Below are 25,384 nucleotides of genomic sequence, written 5' to 3'. Positions count from 1 at the left end.
AGCCGATAAATTTGGTTTCACCTGATAAAATAAAATATCCGTTTTCCATTTCCTCACTGCCACAAGAGAATTATGGACCAAGTGCCTGTCGTGGGTAAAAAAAGAGTTGAATAATTTACCTGCTGATATTAGATAGATTAAGATCTTTTTATTTATAGATTTCCCTCGTTATTAATGAAGCTTTCACTGTACATACACACATTACATCTTATCATATTTGTGCCTAACAAATATATCTGGTTGGATCTGGTGACTCACATACACTATTTATATGTGAGTTGCCGCTTTGATCACCTTGTGGCTTTGGCTGTAATAATTTATTAATGAATGAGATCTGTTATTTTTTTATTTTGTGTTTTTTACTGTGTTTCTTTTGTGTTATGTGTTCTGTCCCTCAAATTTCTGCAGCCTCATCACCAAACTCTACTTTTTCCATCCGCCCGTGCACTTCTTTCATTTCACTCCCGTTCAAGAATTCTGGTCAGATTTCGAGACAGGACGCAAGGTCAAGAGAGTAGCCATGTTGTACCTGCCGGGAAAAATATCCAGATTTATAGTCAACAGCAATAACAAATCCCATGTTTCCCACTTGACACATCGCAACCTCTCTTCTCGGCCCTGGGTTCCTAAATAGCCTCTCCAGTCGCACTAACTCATCACGAATGCTGCAGTCGACCTCGGGTTTTCAAATTCTCCAACTGACCCCGACCGCTTTTTCCTCAAGCGTCTGAAGTGTATTTAAAACCCCCGGTGATGACAAGGTGAAGGATGCCAAGTGAACCGAGCCTCTCGGTCCGGACTCGCACAGCGGTGAGTCACTACAGGCCGCTCGGCTCCTTCTACGTGGCAACCTGGCAATCACTTCGGCCAAATGTCATCCCACCCGGCTCCTTTTTTAAACGGTTTCCCCTGCGGTCGGGAAGGCAATCACTCCCCGTCCCGCGCTTTGCACTGATGACTAACGATGACGGGGGGGGGGAAATTCACACCCTGTCTCCTAATATTCATCGTTCTTTTTCTTCTCTATAGAGCGATGTTAATTTCCACAGTCCGTAGGTCAGCGAAGGCAAAGTTCCAGAGAAAAAAAATCCCTTTTTCTAAACTTCCCCGCAAACCAGGGGCAGCGGCTCAAACCTGAGGGGATGACAGCTGTGTTTTGTTGGAGCCTCTGGGCGTTTTGTCACCATTCGCTGACCTGTCAAGTCCAGTCGGAGAGAAAGACAACAAATCTCCCGCAACTCAGGCAGAATGGAAATTGCTTTTTCGTCTGTATCTTCCTGTACACATATTTAGCATTTGGATTTAAGGCTTCAAAAATGACATTTAATTTCATATACATCCCACATGGGTGGATATGGTCACAGTCTCCACTAGAGGACTCTGTAAACCCAACATGTCCAATCTGAGACATTCCTGATCGATCTCAGATGAGTGACACACACCACTGGAAAACAAGACTTTCCTTCACCGTCTTGACTTGTGGAACATTTCTGGTTCTTCCCTGAATGCTAAAATCCACATGGTTACCAGTTTTATTATTATTTTATTTCTTTTGTACCTTGCTGCGTTCCACAGGTGGGGATATCAGCTGTAGCTCTCGTCTCCGGCTCTCGGGCCACGCTCCATGCTAATTAGCAAAGAGCCAGCCCTCCTGTTTGGCCTAAATTAATTAATCAGACTTCATTATGCACACCGCTCCTCTGTAATTGCCAGCACAGACACAGCGATGAATGATAATATAGAAAAGGTTCTCATTAATGTGGGAAAGTGTGTGCCCACCCTTATAATGAGGCAGCTCTCCTCCACGAGAGCCTTTTTTTGCCACTTAAACATGCATAGCACACGCGCGCAAATAAACACCGTCCGCCCCAAATTACATGTTGACCGAGCGCTATGCTGCAACCTGAGTGGACCAGACATGAGGGGGTGGGGGGGTCCGCGGGGATCAGACAGGCTGTGGGTTTTTCTGCTGCCACGCATGACCAACCTTGAGATGAATCACAGCGCCATTAATTTACAGCGAGTGGCCTCATGTGGCTCAGATTAAAACAAACTTAAGGCCGTGTGCGATTTAAAAAGAAATCTCTGAATGAAAATCAGTTTACGTCAAATCAAAGTTGTTTTTCGGCTGCATGGAAAAATCCCCCCTGATCCTTTTTCTTCTTCCTTACCCTAGATGCACCGGTTGACTTTGAACATCAGTCATTAATCACTAAGTCTTAAGCTTCGGTGAAATAACCGAGAGAAAAGCGGGGCCCGCACAAACTCCTGCGTGGCATTCAGACATTGTGTATTATTGATATCTTCCGTTTGATCTGTGGATCATATTTCAGTGATGGCTCATATCTCAGCGCCTGAAAGCCGAGGAGATAAACAGTTGGGGGGGTATTATGTGCATTGTGGTCATGCGGCGGCATACAGAACTGGGCCCGTGAGGAAACAACCACACTTTCTCAAATCTCTCTGCCTCTACGCCACAGATATGAGGGAATCCCTTGAATCATTTGTTTTCGAAAACATGGGTTTGTATTTTTAGAAAAATAATAAATGCGTGCTGAGGCCGAATTGCATATAATTACTAAATGTGGGCAGAGCAGGATGTGACACAGCCAAGTTAAGTCTACCACACAAATTTTGGTGTTATCGGTTGATGCTGTGGCATGGTTGGTCAAAGCTCACCAAAGTTTAACTCCTCTCTGCGGATTTTGCTTTTGCCCCCTCACTATCACAGATTGTAAAAGAGCGGGAGTCAAGTGTTTGCCACCGTGGCTGTGACTTTAGTCAATGTGGTTTGAATTTAATTCAAGAACATTTCTAAAAAAAGGATTTCTAATTGGATAAATCTAATGCTATTTCAATGAAGTTGCTAAAATGAGTTCAGTGATATTACAGTCGCTATTATCGCTTAAGGAGAACTTGTTTTGATTCATTTTACACGATGTGCAAAGTGTTAAATTTCTCAAATACAAAAGATTCCTCAGCTTTTGACCTAACTAAATGTAATAAATGGACATTTCAACCAAGTGTAAGTGGCTCGAAAAAAAACATATTGTTGCTGGAACTCTTCTGTGTGGACTGCAGCAACCTCATTAAATTAAACCCAGCATCACACTTCAGAAAAACAGACATTCTTACAGCAAGAATGAGTGACTTCTGAATATTGGAAATCCAACCTTGAGAAAAACTGTCTGCGTGCATTGATGACCGGCGGCTAAGAATAGCCTCGGTTTGAGATTTCAGTGACTCTGTTTTTCTTGAGACCTCGGGCAGTATTCCTGCTGGTTTAATTGTAACCTCTCTCTGCCCTCTTGTGTGCAAGAGCTTCAGGCGATAACACAAATCACTTATGCTGGATGCTCTCTGTGCTCCGTAGGATGCATGTTCGCTGAAATATTGTGTGAATCACTCACACAAGGCAAACGGATGAATCCGTAGAAGGGGGAGCAAACGGAGATGGAGATTGTTTGATGAAAGCAAATAAATGTTTTTGTTTGCACTCCAGAGCAATAAGTTGGGTGAGAAGGCAGGGACGTGATGCGTGTGTGGTTCAGGGGGACACTCTGGCGTACATTAAGAGAGATGGGTGAAATGGAGTGTGTGCGTGTGTGTGTGTGAACACGTGTTTCTTTTTGAGTGTGTGTTGAATTATAGTTGGGGGAAGGCCGGATAAGTGGCTCAGAGAAGTTCACTGCCAGAGCATATTCATTTCAAAGCCAACTCTGAGACACAAACCAGGGAAGAGGGAGCAGGGAGGCTTACTGGCTAATCTGGTCAGAGAGTGAGCTGGAAGGTACACAGAATTCTTAATGTAGCGAGTGGTGGGAAGAAAAAAATACTAATTAGCGACTGCAACTGCTTCCCCAATGTGTGTGTAACATGTGACCGAGAGAAGATGGGGAGGAATAAACCAGAGTGTGTGTTTGTGTCAGGAGATGAAGTGTTTAGAAATCACTTGGCGAAAACAGACAGGAGGTCAGATTGACCTCCAGATGTTAGTCTAACACATGAGCACAGTCTCTTACACTTGGATGTCAAGCATGATCCTCTTGTCCTCTTCCACGTGGATGCCCCAGATGCAGTCCTGCCCCTTGTCGTAGGCCTCGGGCCAATTGGGAGACAAAACCACGCCGGCGGAGTCGGTGATCTCGCCGCTGCACACAGCTGCAAAGCACACACACATAAGGTTGATGCTGAGAGATGCATTTACACTGAGAATCACTAAGAAGACAACATTTTAGAGCACAATAAATAAAATATAAGCAATCTTGGGCCAATATTTTGGGGTTTCTGTAGATATCCAGGCCAGGACGTCATCTTCCATTCACAATACACTGTTTACAGACCAATATTTCTCCATATAAACACAATACAATGGCCATTATTAAGGTCCAGCTAACATTTTGGCTACTCTATTAGAAGCTATCTGCATATGAATAAAATAGCCGATTCATTTCAGTCAATGTGTTCCACCTCTTTTGCTCTCCGCACATACTATTTACCTGCTGACAACCAGAGCCTGTGATTGGTCAAATTAGTAATGGAAACAAGAAGGACCAAATCTTGTCCCTCGTTGAAAGATTGTTCACATTCACATGTATAATCTTTTAACAGATCATGGGATTTGTAATGTAACTCGATGAAAGACACTACAAATATCTACAGTTCTGATAATTGAACTACGACATGACTTCATAGGATATTACCACAACCTTGATGCTTAAAGAAAAAGCCCAGCTGAAAAGCAGTGAGCAAGCTCTTTGACAAGAAAACTGCATGCTACCACAGAACTGCTTGGTGACCATGACCAAAAGGACCAGAAATTTAATTTTCCCTTATCTGGCTTTACTAGAGAGCTTTTCAATTTCACTGTGTGTGGCACAATGACTATGCTGGCACCAAAGACAGGGACGAAGGTCATTGTGTGTGTGTGTGTGTGTCTGTGTGTGTGTGTGTGTGGGCGTGTGTGTCAAAGGGCTCAGGGCTCGACCAACGTTTAGTATGATGCTCAGTCTTTTAAGCGGCGGCAGTTTCCCTCTCAGGCTGTATGCCTTTTTTAAACTTAAGCTCTTCTAATATCTGCCCTGCTAATTCATATCAAAGTAAATCATTGTAACACTTTTAAGAGGAAATGTATCATGGATCAGAGGAAAGGGCTTAAGACGATACAGTTAGCTACCACTGGTATTTAATATTTGAATAGAGACTTCACTAACCCCTGCACTGATCAAACAGACAATGAAAACCTCAGGTCCTCAGGCCGGCCATATCTGGCTCGGAGTTCTTTTCCCGGAGGAGGCACATTTTTTTAAGAAAGATTTAATATTGCCTTATTACTCAAGCAGATGCAATCTGTTGACTCACCCCTGCAGGCTGGCTCCGTTTCATTCCACTGAGGGTTTTGTGCATCAACACACTCGATCACGACGGAGCCTTGCTCCAGCGTGTAGCCGGGGTCACACGAGAACTCCACCACTGCAGCCACGCCGTAAGTGGAGTCGCTGCTGCTGAAGTTGCCGTATTTCACAAAGGGCTCGTAGCACATGCCTATGGCAAAAGCTGTGGAGGACAGAAATGCGTCAATGCGTTGCAGGAAGAAAAAGAAAAATGGACAAGTTGTGCACAGTATTGTATGTTGCATGATTAGCTTGCCTTCATATCTGATGGCTGCACCAGTGGAGGTTACTGTCCCGTCTGTGGTGAACTCGATGAACAGGTAGCGTCCAGTGCTGAGCACACCCTCGTTGGGCAAATACTCCACCTCGTAGGAGTCGTACACAGGAGGGGAGTCAATGTTGTTGCCATTCTTAATCAGCAGCCTACACACGCACACACACACACATACACACACACACACACACACACACACACACACACACACACACACACACACACACACACACACACACACACACACACACACACACACACACACACACACACACAGGAGCACACAGACGGAAGACAGATGTAAAGAGACATTAAGTGAGGCTTAAAAGGTAAAAGAAACAGAAAAGTTCCAAGCTATCTCGGAGCTGCTCACTCTTCCAGTGGTGCCTGTAATAACGTTGCGATAACATTCTTCACCACTTGGTAATGAGGTGAATGGCCATGTGTGAAGATAGCCATGTGGATCAGTGGAGAAAAGAAGAAAAAAAAAGAATCTAATGCAATTGCGGTTTCCTACCTCTCACTACCTTCTGTAGTCCCTTCCCTTCACTCGCTTGATAGGACACTGTTCAAGGATTAGAATGATAAAGGGTCCTTTCAAATCCGTCTGTCACTCCCTAAAGATTTAGGTTATTTAAAGCCTCTGAGGGTTTTAATGTTCCATCCCGAGGAGCTGTTATTAAGAAAATGAGTTTAAAGCCGCGGTGCCATCTATTAGCCAAAAAAAAGCCACATTCTCCCTCCCTGCGCCCTCTCACTCTCTGTGATTTTTTTTTTTAGCTTTATGCATATACACTCACCTGTCATCATCCTCTGCCAGAGCCACCTTCTCAAAGTGAATGTGAAGCCGGTGGCCCTCGGGGACCTCCAGGACCCAGTGGCACGTCAGGTTGTTGCTGTAGTTGCCAGGGAAACCAGGGCTGACGATACGACCGTAGGTAGCGTTTTTTATCATCCCCCCACAGGATGCTGTATGGGAAGAAAGAGTGATGGGGGGGGGGGGGGAGGAGACAAAGAGTTGGAGGGTATGAGACTAGATGAGAAAAAAGTAATGACACCAGCCATGGTTGAGGTTTTGGAGAGAGAGAAAAAAATCCCTGTCTGAGCATAGATATCATCAATATCCAGTGGACTGTGGCCGGGCTGTACAGTTGGCAGGCTCACCTGGGCCTAAGAGCGTGGGACTGTGTGTGATGGACTTGTAAAGAGAAAAAACAGCAGCAGCACCCACTATCAGTTCAGAGCAGCTGCAGGCCGCCACAGAGAAACACTGGGAAACTGGCAGATGAGCCTCCACCAGCAGGAGAAGGATAGTCATGCGGCCCAGTTCTAATTAAGGCAGCGGCTCCAGTGGCCCTTGTTTTGCCCCGGCTCCAAATAACAGCTCAACGTGTTGCTAATCACATGCAAACACACTCATTTGGCCTCGAACTGTAAGTAATCAACTCAATAGGAGACGACTTGGTGAGAGCCGCCGTTAATCATCATCACCTGCATTGTTGGGGAGAGCCGAGGAGGAGAGGGCTACATCCAGTTGTTAACATGCTTCTGTTTTGCACATCTATCTACTAGTCAGTGGAATGCCTGTTCCTCTTGCCATGTGTTTTGTTAAGGACCCGAGGAAGTACCGTGTCAAATTTGGACTTGTGATTGGTTCAGTATCCAGAAACTATGAATAAATAGGTTTAGAAGTCTGCTCCGCACTGTGATAACTACTGTAAGGTAAATAAAGAAAAGAAAAAGTCAAACTGAGTTTAAAAGTTTTCTATCATGGCATTTTGAGCATTTATGAAATTGCTGTTCAGTAAAGAAAAAACGTGCTGCCCATAGATGCCCTGTATGAATATGTGTGAATAGGTGAAAGGCAATTAACTGTTCTGCTAAGTGTGTAGAGTGGTTGTCAAGAATAGAAAAGTGCTATATAAATACAGACCATTTACCATTTTGAAGACAGGAACAACATTGTGCTGAGGTCCTTCTAGCAAACAGGAATCCAGCTGTTCTTACCTACACACTGGGGCTCCTTCCCACTCCAGTAAGGTGTCGTTGCGTTGCGGCAGGTCAGCATTTTGGGGCCTTGCAGCTTGTAGCCGGTGAAGCAGCTGAAGTAGGCCTCTCCTCCGGCGTGGAGGTTTGTCACGGAAACTTCCCCGCCAGCTGGCTCTTTGGGAAATGCACAGCTCAGCACAAAAGCTACGGAGAAAGAAAGGAGGACAGAGAATGCAACGGTGATCGTATCTTGTATCTATCTTAGAATTAATCTCGACCGTATGAATATTAGTTTGGGGTATTGAACAGGATGCCTGTTGCAATCTTCTGTCCAGTGTGTATTAGTGATGCCCAACAGTGATTAGACAGAGTTTAAAAACTGAAAGCATGATCACATTCCACTGCAATTAGTTCTCTACATCCAATCTCAGTTAATTATCCCGATGATCCTCATGATGAAACACTTGGAGCTGCTTTATCTAACTCCATTATTATTATACATTTTTTTATTATATCACAATCTAGATATTCCTTCAGCGTTGCGAAGCCCTCGGGAAATTTTAATTTCAAAAACAACAAACTCAGTTTTCAGATATGTAATTTCCCAAGACTCAGTGTTTCATTCAAAACAAAAGTCCAATTATGGCCAAAATATACAGGCAGCAATGAGAACTGGCTCCAAAACATAATCCTCCTTGTCCTACATTGTGTGGAACTCTTGTTGTTTTTTGATGCATTGTTGACCATGTTGTCTGTCCAAACCACTGCAGAGCACCCGATACACATTTGGATATTTGAGTGCACACACACACACACACAGACAGACACACGCACTCTCATATGCATTATAACCACCCCTCAACTTTGTTTTTAAACACTCCAGCTCCTAATGAATTGCAGTTTGTATTATGCAAATGTGTGGAGACATGTTTGCAGCACAACAGTAATTAACATCGCAGCGTGGTCCGCTGCAAAACACTCTGACAAATGGAAACGTTTGCAGATCAGCCTAACATCATAGTGGGTCGGTAATGTGATAGCTGGAAGAGGAATGGCCTCGGTGGCAGTTGTCAAAAGAGTCGTGATTACAGCCGGGTAAGATCAATGTTCCCGGACTCGCTCTGCATTGTTGTCCTGTCCCTGCTTTAAATCAATGGGCTATGATGGGACGGAGTTTACGTGGATAATGGAGTGAGCTAACCAAGTCTGTAATGGAAGCTATTAAACAAGCTTCTCTTCCTGTCTAATACCCACACTGTTCTACCTCATTAGTGTGGTCGCTTTAATGACCAGCATAAAAGCTTAAAACTTCGGGAGATGTGCGAACGACATAACAAGCAGCGTAATTGGGCCCAGTATCCAACCAGTGTGATAGTCCTCCAGCGGAAAAAAAAGCACAGACTTTACTCCAACTCTTGCAAAGTTGCATTTCATGTTTCGCCTTAATGGAGCGCACGTATAACACCTAAATAAGAGTTAATAGTAGAAGTAAACAACAAGGAAAAGGGCAGCTGGAGGACCCGTCTGCATTGAAATCCCATTTGCAGCCTTAAAAGCAATTATGATAGTAATCTGGCATGGTTCATGTAGGGTAAACACCTTTAATCTACTTATGTAAATATGATTGAGGTTATTTGGTGTTAACTGAATTAAGATGCGGACGACTTTCAGCTGCATGTAGTTAAAGGGGTGTTTGAGCCCGCACAGAAAATTGCAATGGTTTCTTCCATTCAGCTCGTCATTGATTGATTCTTGTCCTACTTAACTGCATGATTAATCCCTGATAGATGCTCTGTGTTTATGAATCAACGAAGAAGCAACAGCAAAACCTTATCGGAGCATTTAAAGTTCATATTTGCTACGACTATTAAAGTCGCTACTTAAATAAAAAAATGTCTTGGGTAGTTTCTGTCATAGCTGACCCAAACACAACACTAGTGAATAGCTAACACATTTCCTTTAACAAAAGGAGTTGTCGGAAATGCGGAAAGCAAATCTGACACCTGACAGACGAGGCAGCACGTGTGAATAATTGAAAATACCTGAAGTCTATGTGTGCACAGATGCTGGGAAAGTGGAGGTTAAACTCTTCAAAACAAGATGAGGACACTCTGCAGCAGGTTGGATTTGAAGTGCTTTCATTCCAGTCCGCTATTTGGAGATGAAAAACAACACTTCACTGAGGTTTCTCACATTACCTTGAAGCTACATTGGATATTCAAAAATTGCCTCTTCTATTAAAAATATGAACTCGAACTCGAGGGAAAACGGGCCCCAAATGCAAAATGGCCATAAAAGCTTGCAGAACTGGCCCCATCTACTATGTTTTAATCTGACGACTTGGGTTTTTCTTTTACACAGGCCACTGGTTTCCACCATAACGAAACGGGCCTTTTCTTCCGCGGTGAATCAGTGAGCCACGGGGACGAGGCACGCTGCCCCTGGGTCATCCATTCAATTTATAGTTTATCACTATCTCCAATGAACCTAGTTATTGCCATTATCATAGCAGCATTTACATCCCCATTGAGCATGCACTGGGAGCCGGAGGCAAAAAATTGCGGCGCCAATTCCTGAAGTATTAAATTACGCACTCCCTCCATTCCAGTAGATGCCGGGCCGGGCCATAAAGACTGATTGTTTTGCCATTACAAATAATAGATCCACAGCGCAGGCAGGCGGGAAGATTAGCTGCTGCTACAGTGGAGCCACAGGAGGCAGATGTGGAGCTTATGTCTTTAGTTATTGTTTCCTTTTCAGAAGAGAGGGAAAGGCAATACTCTTCCACATGGACACTGGAATGGAGCAGCATTTCAATTCAAACTGAGACAAACATTTCAAGAAAATGTCCATTATAAATGAGATTGCTGCCAAAATACTGTGTATTGTACTTCTTAAGAAGTTCCAATGTACGCCAGTGAAATGCGTGTATTTTCTTAATATTTTTATACCATGGTCAGTTTATGGGTAAGTGAGTGACCAGGAGAAACATTTACATGTAGGGTAAAATATTTGTACTTGCCATACAAACCTACTTGGCTTGTTTTATTACAATATGTTCATGGTGAAGGTAAAGTTTACTGTCAATCTAATAATATGGTGTCCTGATGTAAAATATGGATTACCCACTTCCTTCACTTCATACTATTAAGACAAGGCACTTTTATTTATAGAACACCTTTCACACAGGAGGTAGATTCAATGGTATATTAAGTTGAAGGAGAGGGCATCACAGGTTTAAACATCAAAGCATCAAAATGTGTGGAAAAGGACAAAACAGGGATATCAAGGAGTTTTCTTGTTTTCTTATTTATTTAAATTTAATTAAGTCGTCAAAAGTTGAAATCTCTTATCTCCGTATTTCTGTCCTCCCCGAATTATGTGGCAGCAATTAGCTTCAGCCTCAAACAAGACACTTCTTGTAGACAGGACTAAACATTGTAATAACAGATATCACTGTGAACCAGTTGATTATATACTGATAAAATTGTTTATTTTTTATTACATGTTTCCTGAAAGGTTTTATATGTGCAAAGTAACAATCCAGGTTCAAAATTTGGTTTCCCTTTGTCGACAATAAGTCTATAAACTCCCTAAGTGCTTCGGTCCAAGCTTCATGCTTCAGTTTATTTTATTTCCAAGTCATTTAGGTCAGGTGGAGCAGGTTTTCTTCTCCTTTCTGTTTTGCAAAATATTTATAATTTTTCTGCATAGCCAGAGTACAGAGAGGCATATAGGCTGCTGTGGCTCAGGTGGTAGAGCGGGTCATCCACTAACCAGATAGTTTGATCCCAATCTCCCCCATTCCATGTGCCGAAGTGTCCCTGGGCAAAATACTGAACCCCCAAAATGCAGTGTGTGATGGAGAAAGTGCTGCACATGGATGCACTCTGTGTGAATGTGTGTGGATGGGAAAATGGCAGAAATCAACTGTGAAACGACTTTGAGTGGTCATCAAGAGAATCGCTGTATAAATGCAGACCATTTACAAATGGAAGAAAAAGAAAGGAAACAAATGAATGAAAAAAGAGAATAAACAAACGCATGACAAGAATTGTCACACTCATTTAAATTAGCCATATGGTAGAAATCCTTAGACAACACAAAAACAGGATAACAAACTGGACACACTGCTTGGTGCATGACAGTTTATTTTTTAGTTAGAAAGATTTTTTTAATGCAGTATGAATCTTGTCTTAACCATTATGTAATCCCGCCCTTGAACATCGGCTTAAAGTAGTTTTTTTTCCACTTTATTTTGGTCATTTCACAGAACTTGTTCAGCGGTGTTCAGGAACACATCCTGTCTTACTTCCATCCTTCTTTCCCTCTCTTGCTTATCGGTGCATCAGCAATGTATTTTTTTTACTGCATTTTATTGTTTTTGTTTATATTGCTTCCTGCTGTTTCTCACCTATCTGAAATTACCTCCCTTGTCCTTGTTTAAAATATGGAGCCACAAATCTGTACTTGGGGTTTCGATAATGGCTTCTTTCAGACCAACTTTTGAGAATAATTTAAAGAGAGCGCACATTTTCTAGAAGAACACGTCTCTTCATGCGACTCTCGCATTCACTCACACACCGCTGCCTTAAATGAGCCATGCTCAGCTCGCACGCGTTTCATTTGCTTGAGTACTTCAAAATGAGAATACTGCTTTCCTGCCAATAATGGGGCACACTAAATTAGGTGATGAAGCCAATGATAGCGCCAAACACAGTTTTTACAAACAAATAAAATGCATTTCACTTTAATTACTGTTGCAATATTGTTTTTCAAGTCTTGGCTGGGTAACTTCTAGAAGAGAGCTGGAATTGGATTAACAATGAGTGCAGGAGGTAAATGGGAAATGAAACATAAATAGGAGTGGGGCTGATTGTTGATTATATGTAATGGCGGTACAAGGACAGAATGTTATCCTCCACATGTTACATTGAGATGTGTTTTCATGCACTGATGCCAACTTTACTGTCGCTGTGTCCGAGCGTCTCATCCTTGCTGTGCACCAAAGCGTTTCCTCTAACAGAGAGATCGATGGTGTTGTCTCACGGAAAGCGATCCACTTGTAGAAAGCCAGACCGACGTCCTGCCATTGCCCATCGATATTTATATGGTTGGGTTAAAAACTAAATTTCAATGGTCATTTACTCGATGAAGTCTATTAAAGAGATATAACTCAGGACTAGAGGCGGCATATTATCAACGCTATTGAGAAATTGTGGCACATAGTGGATCAATGCCCGTGGCAGTGGCTCTCTCACCACCCCACTTGTCAGCCCAGCTTATTAGTTCCAGTTAATTAGTCATTTCTGTAAAAGCACCACTCCCTTTGGTCATTCTCTACTTATATCGCAAAACCCTGAAATGTCAATTCAAGCTATTATGATAATGATGATTTCATGGTAACATTTTCATCATTAAATATTATTATAAAATTAAGCAGTTCCAATTTTTTTGAGTGAAATGGGTCTTGGGTTGTACACAATTGCATGAGCAGTGTTACATTTATTTATCAGTACCTGCAAAATTAATGCTTGACCCATGTTGAAAAAAAAATATATATATATATATATATATATATATATATATATATCTCTTGTACTGTCATGCAAAGAATTATTCCGGTGCTTTAATAAACTAATTTTTATACTTTCAGATGAATGGTAGAGATTTAATTTTGCTCAATTGGTCGTAAACCCTGAGGATAAAGTTTCTTCTCTATAACCCTGCATGCATTGGGCCATACTAATTCAATGTTAGGAGTTTAAATTGCATCCTTGTTACAATTAAAACAACAAGTTCATCGATCTTACCATTTCAGGTTGAAATGTAATGACCAATTTGCCAAGAATAGTTGTGTCAGTAATAAAAGTTTATTTGCAGGGTGACTGAATTTGTCCTGAAGAGTATAAAACTAACAATAAATGCACTTTTTAACAATTCTATTGTAAATCCCCTTCTTTCATGTGTGGAAATAGATGAGAAGGTAAATCAATATGATAATCTGTATATATGTTTTGGATTTAGAGTCAAGTAATCACAAAACGATTGAATAATATGTTTAAAGAAGCTAATACTGCAGTGTTAATTCACAGTATTCAAAGTCAGGAGGCACTTATTCGTGTTATCTGTTTTTAAATGCATGATTAATTGTAAAAACACATAGAGCTGCTTGGGCTGTCCGTGGACATAATTGCTAAATGTACGATGGAAAACGCCCAACTCTCCATCACAGATGAAGATCTGTGTGGACTGAGTGAAGATAACAATAAAGATGTAAGAGAGAAGCGGTTCACCCCTCTCGCCCCACATGTCCCCCCCCCACTCTTTACATATAAACAATAAAATGCATCATGTTGAAAGTGTCAGGCTCACTGCTGATGTTATAGAGGCATCAATCAGTCTGCCATCGCAGGCCGAGCCAATGCTACAGCAGATATTAATTACCCTGAGCTGAGATCCATCCCTCCACTGTTCTGTGTCCTTCGCCACACTTGTCCAATCACATTTCTCACAGCCCATTATACAGGACAAGGTGATACGCGAACTCTGCTTACCAAGTAGGAGAACGCAAATTGAAATATCTCCCGTGCCCCCGATATACGGCCAGTCTTCACTAAATCGGCTCAGTGCAGTTTTTCTCATTAGTCCAACTTAATGTGCCGCATTGACACAAACCAAATAGGTTGTTCGACAACCACATGTGCACATCCGATGTTTTCTCAAGCTTCTACCGGTGACAACAAAAGACCACAGAGGTATGTCGAGGTCGAAGTGTTTTATAAGTGACTCATGGAGTCTTAACGGTTGATGCTCAGGATTATCTTCTGTAGCATCTAATTCAATAGGAGTGAGCAGCAGAGCCTGCGAAGGTTCTGTGTTGAAATATTTTGAACCAAAGTATTAAGAACGATTTTAGACAGTGAGCAACCCAGGGACAAGTGTGCTGCCTGAGGCCTGACCTCCTGGCACTGCTGAAAGAGATCCATTCATCCATGGCCAAATAATTTTTAAGGACTTTGTTTTGAGCTTTTCCAGCCTGCTCTGTCACCATAGTCTGTCTGTACTGCCCCTTTGGTGATGGGTATGTTTACACTATTATTTCTGCCCTGACTGCATCTTATTCTGGTTCTATGTTTGGTATATGACATGGAACATGAGAAACCTGGTAATACATATTGTTTAATGATCATATAACTATTGCAGTTTCTGCTTCCTAACTCTGAATGACCACATGTATTCATGCTCAGGGTGTATCCTGCCTCTTGCCCAATGGCAGCAGGGAATGACTCCAGCTTCCCCAGTCACCCTCAAAGAATAAGATGGATGGATATTTTCTTGCGAAGATTAACATGACCACACAATATCCTGGTTATGATCCTAGTTTTCATAACGTTAAAAATTTAATATCAGCATGGGACATCTAGGAAAGACCTGGTTATTCATTGTCCTTCATGAAGCAGTATGAGAATACAAGTTAAGTCAGAAAATAGGTAGCAGCCAGCTGGATTAAAGCAACAACACCCAATATTGTGTAAATGCATAGTGTTCCACCTTGTGCGTCTGCAGAGTTCTGAATGTGGCACACATGGACAAAGCATCCATCTACAAATAAATGATCCTTTTTTGAATAAATAATGCAGAATCATATTTGCCAAATGCAAAGAGGAGCGAAGGAGAGTGAAGGAGCAAAGTGCACCTGACAGCGTAATACATTTCAACAATTTATCACCATCTGTCCCCATCTCTGCATCACCCTGTGTGATCTGTGCTGACCCCTCGCTGTCATCATTCAGCCTGACCACACACACACACACACACACACACATCCCACAGCGATGGGCTGATTTATCTCACGTCAGCAGCACTGTTCTGATGGTGCCTTTCATTTTCGAGCCGATGATGAAAGTGCCACGGTGACGTGTTGGGATGAATGTTTTGTCCACCAGCTTCCACCATCAACCAGAATCGATGGGGCATGTAATTGGTGGCCATTTTGTGTGATTGCTAAGATAAACAGACATTGTTGCGGACGCGGCAGATCAATGTCACGCATGAAACAAGCGAGAGCGTTGGGGGGGGGGGGGGGAGGATTTATTTATGGGACATCATGTTCGCCGACATCAGACAGTAAGTATTTTCTACTGACAGGGTTTGTTGTTGCTGCTTCCCACTATAAATCAGATTTAATAACATTTTGATCTGAGGAAGTTGGACCCGTGTTCATGAAACTAGCTTGATTGGGTAAATCCAAGTTGACCTATCCTGCTTCCTGCCTTCTCCTTGCTAACTCAACGGGACAGTTGATGCCACACACTGTATAGGACCATAGGACATCCTTATGACAGTTTATGAAATGGTCACAATATGTTATGTGTTTGAGTACACAGCAGTGAGAATCACTTTAAAAAGCAAATTTATGTGCAAGGAGATTATCGGGGTGGATGCTGGGTGTATAAAAAGGCACAACTGGGACTTCCAGAGGTCTGTTGAGTCAACAAAAGATAGAACAAAGATAACAGATTGCGGTTTTCGTCGGATTTGCCTTTTTAACCTTACTTTCCAGTCGGCCTGATTCTGTCTTATGACTCTGCAAACTTTCTATTGCATCTCGTTGACATTTTTTCCTTGTATTTCTTTTATAGTATATTTCCATTGTACCGTTTTTAGTAAATTGTTAAAATAGAAATGTTGTGACTGTGACACTTAACTCCTGAGATTGTGTAGGAAAAGGCAGGTTAGTCTCATCTGAGACTATTGACAGTTTAAGAGTTGCTCTTCGGAAAACTTTCATTTGGAGTAAATTAAAGCAAAAACCAAATGCACACAGCAAAGCTTTCTTTAGCTAGATTCACATAGATGTTTTTAAATAGGCGCTGCAGGAAAAAATGAGATGGAAAAAAAGATTCAGTACACATCATGTGGCAAATTATCACATCTCAAGGTAACTAGCTGTGGATTAGTTTATTCATAGAACTCTAACTATGCAGGGTTTTGTGAGAACTGCATAAGAATGTGACCTTTATTCCCTCTTAAAGTAAAGTGCTCACTGCAGTAAACGTATACTCTTATGCTCAGTCAGTTCTTTGTATCTCCTCCTCCTTATCTTGCTGGGCTCTAGCTGCAACACGATAAGCAGTGAGGAAGGAGAATCCCTGCTTGCTTGCGTTTTAGTAAAGATTGTCTCCCACTCAACCCCGATGATAGAACCACGGCTGTTGGCACGAGCACATTCAACTAAATAAGGATGGGAGCTGTCGGCGTAAAGGCATTGCTTGACATCAAAGTCGCCGCCGATGAGACTTTGATATTCAGAGTGAATGAGGATCCGAGGAACTGTTGGGCAGACAACAGCTGTGGCACTGGCTCACCTTGGTAATGCAGCAGCAGAAATCCAGAGTTGTGTTGCTGGTCGCTCCGGAATCGGAGGGAGATCTGGTTGCTCCAGCTGCGCAGGACGAGACCCCTCATCAGGACCGTCTCGTTGGCGAGGATGAAGGGTTCTCGGCCGCCGGTGTCTTCCACTGTCACCCGCTCGCCCTCCAGCACACTCACATTTAGCACCTGTAATGAAAAGGGCACACGCCATATGATTACAGTTTGTTTATAATGACATGGTTAGCCTTTACCAAAGGGGCTTGTAGAGTACACATGTGTAACAGTCATTGCACTGTATTTTTTTTTTCTACTGTAAGAATGTCAACACTGAAAAGGCCAATAATCACATTGCTCTCGACTGTTGGTTTTTCTTTACACATCAAATGGAATCTTTAGGTTTAGTCGGATATGGTTTCCCTATATTGATGTAGATTCCATTTTTTACTTTCCAGAGGCATGATTTCTTCAATCAAGCTTTATAATGTATTCCCTAAATCACGACTTCTTTAATGTGAATGGTCAGGGTCATTGAAATTTGCCTCTGAATGATTTGCTATTTTCCGCCATTTATTTGCGTTGTCGTTGACGTGTAAAAGCCTTAGCCCATGCAAATGTTACAACTAAGATCAACATTCAAATATCTCAAACTAAATTGCCCATCTTAAATAAAAAAAATACAACAGGCTTAAAAAAATCTTGCACTCAAATCCAAAATGGATCCCACTCCTGCCTTCAAAGACGAGTGCACCACCGAAGCTAATTCAACCACGTCTGCTTCAGCCAGCAGTGTAATTCATGTCGTGTCCAGAAACCTGATGCTGTCATTTACAGTGGGCTTAGGTCTCAGGTAAGCCATGGAGCAGAAAAAGGCCTGTCCTTCATAGGCTGACGTCTCCGAGGTAATATGTGTGCTGGGGGGTGTTAGCGCAACAGCCTGGAAAAGCTGAAACAGTGGACAGGGCGGACACATTGCACACAACAGTGGCAGCAAAATGAATTTGGTCACGTTGACGAGCTGTCACTCAGTCGAAGGGGAGCTGACAATGAACACAGCGGGGCTAATGGACACTCGGAGACTGAGCTTAGAGGTGACTTCTCCCAGAATGATCCATGAGGTCGGCCACTTCAATGGATTTCCATTTTTGCCACAACAAGGATCAGACACGACGCGGCTCCGTCGGATTTCAGGCAAACTCGGAGCGCAGTTAAACAGCAGCTGAAATAATCAAACAGCAGATATTCCTATGCTGTGTCTGAGTGACAGAATCATTTCTGTTTGTTTTTAATACATAAAAGCCAGTTTAAGTACTGCAGTTGTGGTATGAGCCTCATTCAGCTGCGTCACACTGAGTAATAATAGGGATGTCATATGATTTTAGAATCCCTGTTTCACGGTTTCTCAAGGGCAACGGCAATGACGCAGCCTGAGGCACAGTTAGTTATATTCACTTCTGCCTCTTTGTCTCAGAGTTATTATGGAGGGCTCAGATGTTTTACAAATCAGGTGACATTGGTTATATAAAATCTCTATAATTCACCGTTCAGTAAAAGGCTTTAACATCAGGGACCTGGGTCCAGATTAAATACATTTGACCCCTACATCCGGGTTGTTTGATTAATAAGAAAACTGTTGAATAAAACACAAATAACTGTTCCACTTGATACATTGGTCACAAGTTTGGTTCATATGTAAACTCAACTCTTCATTTTTTGTTAATGTCAGATCACAACTTAACTGAGTGTGTGAGTGATGTTTGTATACTCTGCACACAAAAAAATCACCAATGTTAAAGGTTCAGGCAAGAATAATAAGCTCCTATTTCACCAACCATGGGTCTAATGAGTTTAGATCATGGAGACTCAGTTTCAATTTACATCCATCATCGATTTTATAGCGATTAATTGTTAACTCTGGAGATATGAAAATGCTTTTGGGGCTTCAGCGTGTAAAAAAGGTAAAATATGGATTCATGTTTTCAGGGAGTTCAGACCAAGTGAAAACGACCAGAGCCTATAATTTACTTTGAACCTTAATTTCCACTCTAACATTCATATTATTTTAAGTAAAAATACATAAAACTGGTGAGTGAAAGATGGATGGTGCTCCTCAAAATATTCATACATATTTCAGTTTGTCATTTCTCCATAACACAAGCCAAATGCCATACCCGCTAAAACTGTGGAACTGGTGAAACCTGGTGTAGTTCTGCTGTCGTAAACAACACCAATTTCATGTTATTTTAAGAACATTAAATATCATTTTTATGTCATAATAAAGGAGTTAATTACATGTGATAAACACGTGGCAAGTCTTTAATAAAACAATCTGTAACCTCTATTTTCGTCAATGCAGATGCATTCATTGTTAGATCCACCAGTTTGCATAAAAAACTACAACCACCTGTGTCCGTCCACGCAATGCAAAACCTCACAGAACAATAAGTACAGCAGAGTTTGATCTTTATTCAGTGAACACCTGTGCACATCAGTGTGACGTGCAATCAGTGATACGACAACAACTCATCATATTCACTGAGGTCAAACAGGTTGCAGGTCCGTGACCTCTGGGTTTGCATATACCAGGGAGGCTTATGGAGGACGGGGGAGCTGATAGTGGACAGTGAACATTTGGACTGATAGATAGTTTGGCCCCAGAAGGCCCTATCATCGGTCATCCACCCCGGGACCTGTCAGTGCAGCCAGCAACAGCTGTCCTGCCTCAATTATGAATCATTGACCATGTCAGGAGACATCACACTATCCTTATCTTCACCACTGCTGCAGCCAAATGCCCAGAGGGACCACTACTTTCTCACTGGCTCTACCTCTCTTTCACTACTCACATACATGTACATGCATGCCTGTGCATGTACACACACACAGACATGCACACACACATGCATGTTCCCCCGGACTGTAATGGGAGCAGGCTTTCTGTCCTCCTTGCTGGAAATTTCTGCCTCAGCAGACACAGAATGGGGATTTGGCTGACCAAGCACACATCTACACCAACCACAACATTATCACATGATGCCATCTCTACAGTAGCTTGTTCCATTTTGAGATTTGTGTTGAGAGAAGACAGAATGTGCAGTTTAGTGTTGGTTTTTTTGTCCGTTTCAAGGAAAAGGCTCTCAACAATGCAGCGGTTGTAAGAAATATTCTAGTTAAGCAGTTTTTCCACTCACAAGCATTTTTTCACAACCAACCAATGTTGCTTCAAAAAAATAAGATACTGTGTGTAATAATATAAAACATACATAGACCTCTATATGCAGACCTTTGTAAAACTGAGATTACAATGTGCAGCAGTGCTAAAGACTGAAGAATGAGCAGAGGTGAAGATCCATCTTATCACATACAAACAGAAAGCACCCTGGCATGTTTTTTAATCTGTGACTAGACCCACTGCTGATACAGACATAGTCCCAGAGATAATCCCCAAGAGATAATCTAATCTGTACCATGCAATTAGGACATTTCTCTCCAAAAAACTCAACTCGGACAAGATAAAAATCTCAACTAATGGATTTATAGAAACAATCTGTCATATATCTTTATTCACTCATTTATTAATTTATCCGTAAGCACACAGTGTGAGTTAATTACTCTCCGTGTATTATTTTCACTGATAATTTACTGCGGGAAACATCTGGTTGTGCGCAGCGATGAACATTTACGGGGACTCGCAGGAGCCATTGCTGATGCAGAAATGAGCAGTATGTATAATCAAAACGATCCCACTATACATGGAAATTAAATGACCCTGCTGCCGGGGGCAATAAATCAACAGCAACTGGCCTCACCAGCTGCAGGTTCATCATTGCTGATGATAAAACCCACCAGCTTCTACACTGGAGCACAGTGGTGCCTCACCCATCATGGCACCACATCCACTTGGTGTTCCTTTTTTGTGTGCATCTCCTGATAAATTCATACAAGAGACTCGTCTTCCACTGCTCATTATTTGAAAAGCGTTATCTTAATTGAACATTCACCTCTACAAAAAACAGCCAAGGCCATTTCCTGTTTGCCCTGTCGTCTAAAACAATGGATCCTTACCAATCAGCAGAAGCTGCATGTTAATGAGAATGTGCTGCTGGCAGCCGGTTAACACAATACTTATTTGCTCCTCGTCACTTATGGGATTTTTACCAAATACCACCGCTCCACAGTGACCGTCTTCTCCAATATCATCCTTTTATTTTCCCTCCAGAAGCAGAGAGTCAAGCAAACGTTAAGACCCTTCGCGTTTGGAAACACTTTTTACTGAGATGAGATTCTTACCCTCTGATGAATCAGCCCTTACTTTCTGAGTTGCCTCTTGGGCTTATGACACCTCGGTTTATTTGCTGCAGCGTGCAATTTTTTGCATGGATTTACATTCACGCTTTGCTGATTATACTTCAAATTCTCCTCGCGTTGCATCTTAGCTCTCCCGTCCTCGTCTTGACGCTGAAGGAGCTGGGAGAGAACACGGCCTCCTGTCAGGCAGAGTCTCCTCCCTTTATGACAGCTAAGCTGGGTGGAGGAGCAATTAGTGTCACCTGAAAGCGTTTCTCTCAGGATGGCCGGGCCCCATGAAAACTCATCTCGGCAAAGCCCTGACACCCTAAAAAGCTCATCAAGATCAAACTGGCCTTCTTTATGTCCTGCTTTACTCCCCTAAGGCACAACATGATGAAGGCTTCCTTCTGCCTCATCTCTCGTAGATTAAAGGCAACAAACCTGTCCTGGTCCCCATTACTCAGACAGCCCCGGCAACATCTCTGCGACGTATGGCGCAATTCGTGCAGCCGGGGGAGCCGCGTCGCATAATCGCCAAAACATGTGCATTACCTTTTTAAAATGCCACTTTCCATATGTCAGATGTACGGAGGAAAGATCACTGGCACCGCTGCATTTATTTATTTTTTAAACAAAGGAATCAAGACTTGCTTTTCGGTGAAACCTTCTTTCAATCTAATGAGAGCACTGGCAGTCACTGAACACCAACACAACAAATTAAATTCCCTTCCTCAGCCACGCTCAGCCGCGGTCAATGCCGTCAGCGCTTTGCTTTTTTTGGGGGAAGGAATACTGAAATGAAAATGAGAGCGCGGGGATCAATACGACAATTCAAGCAGCAGAGAGAGGAGGCTGTGTGTCAGGTATTGTTGCAGCTTATTAACATGACTATTGATTGGAGTCAGGGGAGCATGGTTGAAGAAGCAGCATCAAATAGCAATCGTTAACCCCCCTAGTTGGGGGTTAGCTTTAAACACATGGCAAACTCTGTAACGTCTCAATCCTTAAAGGGCCAGCGGCGCTTTATCCTCATTTTAGGTATAAACTCATTACCGCACGCAGCCTTGGGCTCATTCCTTGTTGAAGTTTTATTTTGGTTTGTTTGGAATTGTCTGAAGCAATATTCAGTCATTTGAGGATGAAGAACTTGGAAGCTATAATTCCCCCCCCCCCCCCCCATGAGACTCAAAGCCTTTGTTTGATATTCATAAGATTTAATTAATGGAGGAAAGTTGTGTTCTTTTCCTCCCAATGTATAATTCTACATTTACTGTGAAACTCTAAAGGGCTACTTCTAATATTGTAATCAACCATCTCTGGTGCAATGTCAACATTTCACCATCACCTGTTTTCTTAAAAGAAGCAAAATCAGATGTGCTAATTACTGTACTTCTATGAAGGAGGTTATGTTTTCACCTTCGTTTTTGTTTGTTGCTTGTTAGTTGTCTTTTTGTGCGTAAGCAGGATTACGCAAAAGCTGATTACGACGTAAACGGTATGGGTCAGAAGAACCAATCGAGGCTTTATCCATTCTACTATTTCATTTAAAAGAGTTTTTTTCAAACATTAATATCTGTCCACGCGTCTCCACGCTTTGTGGCTCTGTCTCACTTTCATTACCCGTCCATACTAACGCCTGAAAAAGCATATCACTTAAATACTCGAACATTGAGCACGTGCGTCTGGCTGGACACGGGAACTACTTGAATAATACTTTGTCACCTATACATGTGAGCAGTTACATCAATAACTAAATAAAGTCAACTACATTCCAGCTGTTAGAAAATAAAACAAGACGCCAGGATTATCTGTGGCAGAGTTGATACAATCACGATCTCTGAACAAAAATGTAAGGATTTTAAATTGAGAGTTTCACTTATTTCCCTGGTAATAATTCATGGACCTATGAAGAATATCAGGCATATTAAGGATATTGATTTCTATAGGTGTGTGCAATTTGAATTAAATTTAAGGGCACTTTATTGGGCCTTGGCGGAAGTATATGTTCTACTGAGTGCAATTCAACTTTGAGAAGGCCTTCTTTTACCAAGTAAGGCTAAATGTAAATGTATGCCTGTGTCTTCCTTTATTACCAGGTTCACGGCAAGACTGGACATTGATAACCACAGCATAGAGGACCAAGATTAAATAAGAAAAAAGATCAAATGGTAGAGAAAAGGAGAGGGTGAAAGAGTTTGAAGAGGGATGGACAGAGTATTGACCTCAATATTCTCCCTGGCCATCCTCCTGAATGATGCTGCTTTAAACCTGTCAGAAAAAAAGAACCACTTCCCCAATAAGTCTTCGTGGCAGCGAAAGAAATTGGCCACGTCTGGGCTCCTAACCCCTGAAATGTATCAACCACTCTCAGTCGTCGTCCCACAATACATTTCTCCTTTAGCAAAGGTGCAGGTTGGAGCCTCCATGAAACGGAGCCGGGGACAACCCGGGCAAAGCCCTCAGAGCGCACTAACTCCTCGAGGCCCAGGCAGGTAGATCATTGAGCAAAGGAGACGGAGAAAAATCAGAGTGGGACAGATGGTCTGCAAAGAGCTGATAGCCGGCCAACCCACAGGATTTATTTGATCGAATGAAAAAAAAGAAAAAAGAAAAGGTTTTAAGCACTTTAATGCCAAAGACCACTTCTGGAAAACGTCCGTCTGTCCTCGACTTAAATCTGTGGCAAAGCGGAGGAGGAGATGAGGGCAGAAATAAGATGTGCTTAGGATATCGACAATTCACTGGCAAGAGATCTAATTTGCTCTTGTAATTATACAGTGCAGTGTTAGGCTGACTCAATACACACTCACATGTTCAATATTTACATCCCTTTAAAGCTAAACCATTAGAAAATATCTCTGCCATTATAATTCAATAATATAAAATTGAATGACAAATTCTTTTGATATGCTCACAAACAGGTTTTAGAACTTCTATGTCTGCTAATAGCAATGTTAATAATAATGATAATACATCACAGCCAAACCGATGAGTGAATGCTAATATTGGTTCATTATATAGCTGCAGTTTCAAGGACATGAAAAGTGAGTGAACTGAACCCTGCGAAAAAGCTTTTCTCTTGCAATACAGTAGCCCACTCTGACTTTAAAGCTATTCATCATTTCTTAACCTTAATATTATAACCGGGAATGTCACCGAAAAATCAATACTTCACATCTCTCCTCATAACTGATTGCTCGCACTGTACGTGTTTAAATTTCATTCACCTGCTTCGCATATTTGGCTACTTTTATTTTTTCAGTTTTTATTACACTATTGGTTTATGTCGGTGCTGACAGTTGCTGTGACATCAGCCTCCTAATATTTGTGCAATTATTATGGAAATTAATCATAATGCAAACGGAGTCATCGGAAGGGGCAATGCATTATGCGCTCTTAGCTGTGGCGGGGGGGTTGAACCGTCAGGATGAGGGCAGTAAATTCTCCTGATACATTTTTCATCCTCCCTCTCCTGCAAACTGCCAGACTGCTAAAAGCAGTATTGACTAAACACAGGAAAAAAAGCCCTGATCTTGTTTATTTCTTCCCAGTCAAATCAGAAGAGTCTCTGACGGACACTGTCGGCCTACTATGTTTATTTACTGAACTCTAGCTACGTACTAGGACATAAATATTTATCAAAAAGTCGCCGCATCTGTCCTTCAGAGTTTTTCCTCTAACCCAATTTCCCTCCTTCAACCTTGCAAGCTGCTGGTCTGTCTGCTGTAATGATGACTCCCTTCCATAACGGCAGCCGGCTGCCAGAACAGGAACACGCACCTCGACCATACTGTCCCTCCTACAGCTCCACTGCTCTGAAGTGCAGAACACAAGCATCTTTCCTCATGGTGATGTTCAGCACTGTCTATGGTTTCAAAGCCCTGGCTGATCAAAGTGAATACTGAAGACATACGTTCCTGCGTGGAACAGACGCAGAGTAACAAGGGTGGGGAGAAATATAAATGGTCACAAATCAACAAACTGTCCATAATCTGACGGGAAATAGACAGAAGGGTTTGTGCAAGGATGACAAATGTGCTCACCAGGAAAATGGAGGCAGTCA

General features: G+C 42.2%; 1 protein-coding gene across 1 annotated transcript in view; it reads right to left on the bottom strand.

The window, feature by feature from the left end:
* Positions 1-25,384, bottom strand: part of LOC128457031 (seizure protein 6 homolog) — an 84,166-nt gene that overhangs the window by 7,405 nt on the left and 51,377 nt on the right. The window contains exons 4-9 of the mRNA XM_053441523.1: positions 17,028-17,220; positions 7,675-7,860; positions 6,468-6,636; positions 5,650-5,816; positions 5,362-5,556; positions 4,023-4,161 (exon numbers count right to left, since the gene is read on the bottom strand). Of these exons, the coding sequence (XP_053297498.1) occupies positions 4,023-4,161; positions 5,362-5,556; positions 5,650-5,816; positions 6,468-6,636; positions 7,675-7,860; positions 17,028-17,220 (1,049 nt within the window). The remainder of the gene's footprint in view (positions 1-4,022; positions 4,162-5,361; positions 5,557-5,649; positions 5,817-6,467; positions 6,637-7,674; positions 7,861-17,027; positions 17,221-25,384) is intronic.

This window comes from Pleuronectes platessa, chromosome 15, assembly GCF_947347685.1.
Source record: "Pleuronectes platessa chromosome 15, fPlePla1.1, whole genome shotgun sequence".
Lineage (NCBI taxonomy): Eukaryota > Metazoa > Chordata > Actinopteri > Pleuronectiformes > Pleuronectidae > Pleuronectes > Pleuronectes platessa.
The sequence above is the reverse complement of the archived record's forward strand: the minus strand, read 5'-3'. Positions and strand labels throughout refer to the sequence as shown.